Genomic DNA, 6,291 nt, shown 5'->3' with positions numbered 1-6,291 from the left:
CCCCCCCTCCCCCCCTCCCTCCCTCCCTCCCTCCCTTTCCTTCCTTCCTTCCTTCCTTCCCTCCTTGCTTCCTTCCTTCCCTCCTCCCTCCCTCCCTTTCCTTCCTTCCTTCCTTCCTTCCTTCCTCCCTCCCTCCCTTCCTTCCTTCCTTTCCTTCCTTCCTTCCTTCCTTCCTAAATATGTACTGAGTGCCTCTTTTGTGCCAGACACTGTCCTTGGCTTTGAATGCATACATGAACAAAACAGAGAGCCTTGCCCTTGTGGAGCTTATGTTCTGGCTGAGGGAGACAGACACTAAATAACAAAACATGATGAATGAGGAAGTCATCCAGCATATTATAAAGTGATAGGTGCTGTAGGAAAAGAAAAGGCAGAGCCGGATAAGGGTGACCTGACGTGATGGGGACAGGTTGCAGTTTTAAAGAGCATAGTCGGGACAGGTCTTGTGGAAAAGTGGCAGCCTAGGAGTTGCCAAGCCCTCCAGGAACAGGAAAGAAAGGTACTGCTGCACCTAACATTTGTAACTTTTGGTTTCAGATGTTCCAGATGTTTCTGTTCCTGCTGCTGCTGTGGTTTCTGCCCCTGACTGAGGGGTCCCTGCGCGCTGAACCCATGTTCACGGCAGTCACCAACTCAGTCCTGCCCCCTGACTATGACAGCAACCCCACCCAGCTGAACTATGGAGTGGCGGTGACTGATGTGGACCACGACGGGGACTTTGAGATTGTCGTGGCAGGGTAAGTACCTCCCGCCCTGGGTTTGACAGATACATTAGTCAGCTTTTGCTGTAATAGGGCCAGATAACAAATAGCTCCAAAAGCCCAGGGGCTTGCAACAACACACATTCTCATGCACTTGGGTCTTGGCCGGACTCAGCTGGGTTCTGGTAGGCTGTGTCCTTGCCTTTTTGCTGTAGCGGTGAGTTGGGATGGAGGGTAGATTGGAAGAAAAGTGCTTGATCCACAGGCTTTCCAGGGAGAAGATTTGAATGCCCTGCTTCAAGGCACTCTGTTCATATTTTGGCCTCCTTAGTTATGCAGGTGTTACTTCCTTACCAGTGAGACACTAGAATCTCTATATACGAGGGATTTAAGGGTGACAATTATGGTAGAAGGGGATGCTCAAAGCTGCGTTTGCACAGCATTTTACACAAGACTAAGAAAACATTAATTGCCTGTTTCAGAGAAGGGGGGAAGTTGGCGATGAAGAAGGATAGTTAAACTTCCTCTAAACCATGCCTTGGCGCCCCTGGTCCCTTCTCTCCTGAGACGCAACAGTGTGTATCAAGAAAAGATTTGGAGTCCAAGTAGCTTGAGTTCATGCCTTAGAGCTACAGCTTTCCAGTTGCATGACCTTGAGTCAGCCCCTTATGCACCGAGATTCAGATGTATCATCTTCAAAAATGGAGATAGCAAGATGCCCCCCTATTGTGAAGCTTCAGTCGCTGTTGCACGTGAGGGCATTGTAAAGTCTGCCGATCACCGTTGATAATCCGTTTATGGCACTAATATGTACCAGGCACTGTGCTAAGCCCTTCCACGCACTGTCTTATTTAATCCTCCTGACAGCACTGTGCAGTAAACATACAAGAAAAGGGAATTAGGATTCAGAGATGGTGAGTGACTTGCCCTCTATCAAGTAAATAGTAAGTGGATGAGTCAGGATTTGAACCCCACGGCTCCCTAACTATGGAGCTGCTAAACTACATTGTACAAAGTTTAGTTATCACTTCAAAAACCAGCCAATCAATAAATACACTACAGGGGCCTGTCAACCTCATTCTAGAAGGCTGGAGCTTTTATGGCAGCACTGAACAAAGTAAATGGAGGTAACATTATTTGTAGCAGTTGCATGTAACAGTAGAAACCACTGACTTTGGCACTGGAAAACCTGGTTTTAATCCTGTGTCATCCAATAGTTGTGAGCCTTGTGCAAGTTACTTAACTACACAGCCCCCACTTTCCTCATCTGTAAAATGGGCATGTTGAAATCTACCCCTGCCTACCATACAGGGCAGTGGTGAGGATTAGTGCTGATGATGTATAGAAAAGATACTTTGTAAGTGCATTTCTTCTTTCGTTTATTCTTTTCTTGTAGACCATGAAGAGTAGAAGTTCCTAGATTCTAGATCTCATGGAAGTCTAGATTCGTGTGCTGACAAATAGAACTTTCTACGATGATGTAGAAGTTCTATCTTGGTTCTGTCCAATATGGCGTCCACTAGCCACGTGTGGCTGTTGAGCACTTGAGATGTGGCTGCTGTGACCAAGGAGCTGAATTTTAATTTTATTTCATTTTAATATTATACAGCCACATTTAAATTAGACAGCACTGTTCTGGGACTTCGGAAGGAAAACTGAAGAGCAGAGTGTGATAGAAAAGGGGGAAATAGGAATGGTTGTAATGACCCTTATTGCCGGGGGTGACCTGTGCAGGGCCGGAGCCAAGCAGCTTGTCTGTGTTCAGTTCTGTGACTGTCCAGTCACTCTCTGAGTCCAAGAGAAGCCTTCCTGGCCAAATCCTGCTTCCCGGAGCCTGCGCCACTCTGCCAGGGTCTCTGGGTAAGGGGCGGTGATGCACTTCTGAGATGTTCTAGTTGGCCCTGCCTCCTACCAGATGACACCAGCCTCCCTCCGGTAGGCACTGGGAGCTGACAGGGGACAGAGAAGAGTGAGGCAACTTCCCTCCTTCCTATCTTTCCCTCCTCCTGGGCCCCCACAATGATGACCAGGTTCTCCTTTCATCTTGGACGATGGGTGGCAAGCTCAGATTTCCATCCCACCCATCCTTTGAGGGGCAGGGGATTGTTACTGCATCTTCTGAGCATCCAGCTTCTTGGTTTCCCAGTGCTGGGCGTTCATTTCACCTTCCTTTTCAGTGAAGCCTTTTTCTCTTTCTCTTCCAAGGAACTCAAGAAATTTGCTTTTGCGTCTTCTACGGCAGAGAAGCTAGACCATAATTCGTAGGCAGCTTAGAGTAGATGTCTAAACCTTGTCTGGCTTCCTGCTTCCTGTGGGGCCTGCAGCACTTTGGAGTTATCCTCTAGAAGCAAGAACCAGACCATCCTGGGTCTTTATTCTGAATCAGCCAGAGACCAGGGAAAGGCCCTCGTCTCTTCTCCCAGCGAAGGGCTGAGCCAGGCAGCCCCTGTCTGAGAAAACTTGGGCTGCCAGGTGTTCTTCTAAAAGATGACATTGCTCACCACCAGCAAAGAGGAAGATTTACATAGAGGACAGGATGGCGAAATTGGGCAGCCTCCCAGCTCCAGGTCAGGCCTCCTTTGTGGCTGTTATGGACGCATTGTGAATTCTCAGAGCATCAGAAAGACACGTTCTAATTTAAGTACCAAAATACATTCCAAAGGCAAATATAACTCTTTATTTTCTTCAGCTTAGGATGATTTGTCACTGTCTTCTTCTTTGGGCTGGATAACCAGGGGCTGACTATACAGACATATTTAAATCAGGACCTTGGCAGGTCATTCGGTCCACCCCTTGCCTTCCAATAAGGTCACACCTATTGTTTTTGGAGGCTCCCTTTATTTAGAGCCTTCCAAGGGAATGTGTGCAATCTTTTCATAATCCAGCTCAGTTACTTATGTCAAGAATCTACGTGACTAATCTGAATCCCTCATATTCGAGCTTAGTAAGCCATTTCTTTTAACTTTTGTTTTGCTATTACCTTTGAAGATTTAAACCAAGTGGTCACTACCCTTTCAAATAATGACAGCTAGGATCACTGCCCTGCCTTTCATGCCCTGTGGACTCCTTGGCAGCATATCTGACTTTGACTTTCATTCAGTTTTATCCACCCTACACCCATATTTAACTCTGTTTGATGGTAGACTCTCTTTAGGAATCACACAGCAGGAATTGAAATTCTTAAAAATTGAATGTGAATGCCTTTACCTGGGGCACCTGCAGTCCAGCTCCTGACAGGCCCACCCTCTATTATCTTATAGACCTTTCCATTAGCTGGCACCTGAAGGCATTTGCGTTTCTGACCCCTGGGATATTGGGCAGCTCTTCAGTTTATAAAATGCCCGCACTTGAACTTGTCTTGGATTTGTTGACCTTGTAGTGTGTCTGACTCCAGCCCTGTTGCTTTCAGTATTTACTCTTTGAATAGATTTGTTTTGTTTTACCTTTTTGGTATCCTCCTTCTGGGTATTGATGGCATTGATTTTGAGCATGTTGTGCGTGAGTTTGTGTTGTTTCAGAGTCTTAAGTTAATTGTGATGGAAGGTGTGTGCACACTTCTGACTCTGGGAGGAGCAGAAAATGACCGCCCTTTGCTCCGCAGGGGTGGGGGAGGGAGAGGGCCGGCTCTGATCCTCTGACACAGCTGGGCGAGTGCCTCTGCATGTGGAGGGCTGATCTGTTAACCGGCAGGTGCATGATCGAGGATCTGGGTACAGTCTCCTGTTTGCGGGGTGAGGGGGAGGATTTGATCACCCCCAGGAGACGTCGGCGCAGGCACAGACCATTGAATATCTTCGAGACGGGTTCCCTGGGTAAATAAAAAGCCTGGTGGCTTCTCCTTTTCTCAGTGACACTAAACACCCAATCTACAGTCTCACGCAGTCTGGAAAGGAATCCCTGTTGGTGTCAATCTTGCACAATTCCTTTAGAGGAGATTTTGTTTCCTGGGATATCCCCAGAGGTCTGAAATAACCCCTCTACCCTGTCAGTTTCCAAGAAGTTTTGCCCAAATGGAAAGATTGTAGTGGTTCTAAAGTTTAAATCATGATTTAGATCAGTTTTTCTACACAAGGAGCATTCACTTGATAAAACCTTAACGCATTCTTCACACTTGGAAGGGTTTCATTTAAAGGGATGCTACGTATTGTAAACCAGAGTTTCATTTTTTCTTAATTTTGCAACTCAGGGTTTCATTTTTTCTTAATTTTGCAACTATGTCAGAAAACTTTCTTAATTTACTAAAATTAATTGAATTATTTTAAAGGCAAACTGTATTCAGTTACCAGATTAATCATAATCATATAGGAGATATTTTTGCCATTATAAGTAATAAGAACAATGATGAAGAATGAGATATTTACCTATGATTAAACCAAAGCAGCATTTATGCATTTTATTACCAGCATATATAGATATATGCAGTATACATAGTTGTATATAGTGTGTATAGATAGATATAGTAGATAGATGTAGTATCCATGTACAAATATTTAGGTGTATGTAGTAAATATAAATATATACAGTACATATACATACACACACATACTTTCAACAAAATAGGAAAAGTACTTTTGAACTTTCAGTCTTAGCTGTTTTGTAAAATATCAATATGACGTTCTAATAGATTTGATCCATCAGTTTTGACAACTTAAAAAGTTAGATTATTTCAGTTTCTCTTTTTTTACTTTAAAATACCTTTTACATTTTGATAACACAAATGTTTTATTGCAAAAAAATCCACACACGGGGCTTCCCTGGTGGCGCAGTGGTTGAGAGTCCGCCTGCCGATGCAGGGGACACGGGTTCGCGCCCCGGTCCGGGACGATCCCACATGCCGCGGAGCGGCTGGGCCCGTGAGCCATGGCCGCTGAGGCTGCGCGTCTGGAGCCTGTGCTCCGCAACGGGAGAGGCCACAACAGTGAGAGGCCCGCATACCGCAAAAAAAAAAAAACAAATCCACACAATATAGATGAAAGTAAAAATCCATCTTTACCAACTTCCCATCCCTACTCTAAGCTCATCCCAGTCCCCTTCCAGAATAACAATTGTTTCCAGTTTAGTGCTTATACTTCTGAAAATTTCTATGTTACATATATATTTTTTAAAAATATGTAATTTCAAGAGGAATCAAACTGATACACATTGTTCCAGAGCTTGCTTTTCTCAGTGTAACATATTCATTGTTCGAACACATGGATCTAACCTAATTTTTTTAAGTTACTTAGTGCAGATGTGCCACATTTGTTTTGCCACTCCTCAAGTGACATTTAAGCTGTCGCTAATCTGTGACCATTGCAGACAATGCATACTGCACATCCTTACACACATATGCAGATGTTTATCTGGGATGATACCAAGCAGTGGAAATGCTGGGAATGATATGTACATTTTATACCTTAATAGATATTGCCAATGTTACCAATCTCAATCTTTTTCTATGTATTCATAGCCTAGAAATAAAGAGTAATTTGGGGGATTATTGATATCAACAGCTATTCAAACACCTACTGTGTGTACTGCCACATAGGCTCCAGGGTCTGAACTTTATCAATTTAGAAATAATAAAGAAGTGGGGGGGGGGGGGGGGGGG

General features: G+C 44.5%; 1 protein-coding gene across 5 annotated transcripts in view; it reads left to right on the top strand.

The window, feature by feature from the left end:
* CRTAC1 (cartilage acidic protein 1) overlaps positions 1-6,291 on the top strand; it is a 154,454-nt gene that overhangs the window by 17,873 nt on the left and 130,290 nt on the right. For all 5 annotated transcript variants that reach the window (XM_024735073.1, XM_024735070.1, XM_024735072.1 and 2 more), the window contains exon 2: positions 538-737. In XM_024735073.1, the coding sequence (XP_024590841.1) occupies positions 538-737 (200 nt within the window). The remainder of the gene's footprint in view (positions 1-537; positions 738-6,291) is intronic.

Source organism: Neophocaena asiaeorientalis, unplaced genomic scaffold (genome assembly GCF_003031525.2).
Source record: "Neophocaena asiaeorientalis asiaeorientalis breed wild unplaced genomic scaffold, Neophocaena_asiaeorientalis_V1.1 scaffold240, whole genome shotgun sequence".
Lineage (NCBI taxonomy): Eukaryota > Metazoa > Chordata > Mammalia > Artiodactyla > Phocoenidae > Neophocaena > Neophocaena asiaeorientalis.
The sequence above is the reverse complement of the archived record's forward strand: the minus strand, read 5'-3'. Positions and strand labels throughout refer to the sequence as shown.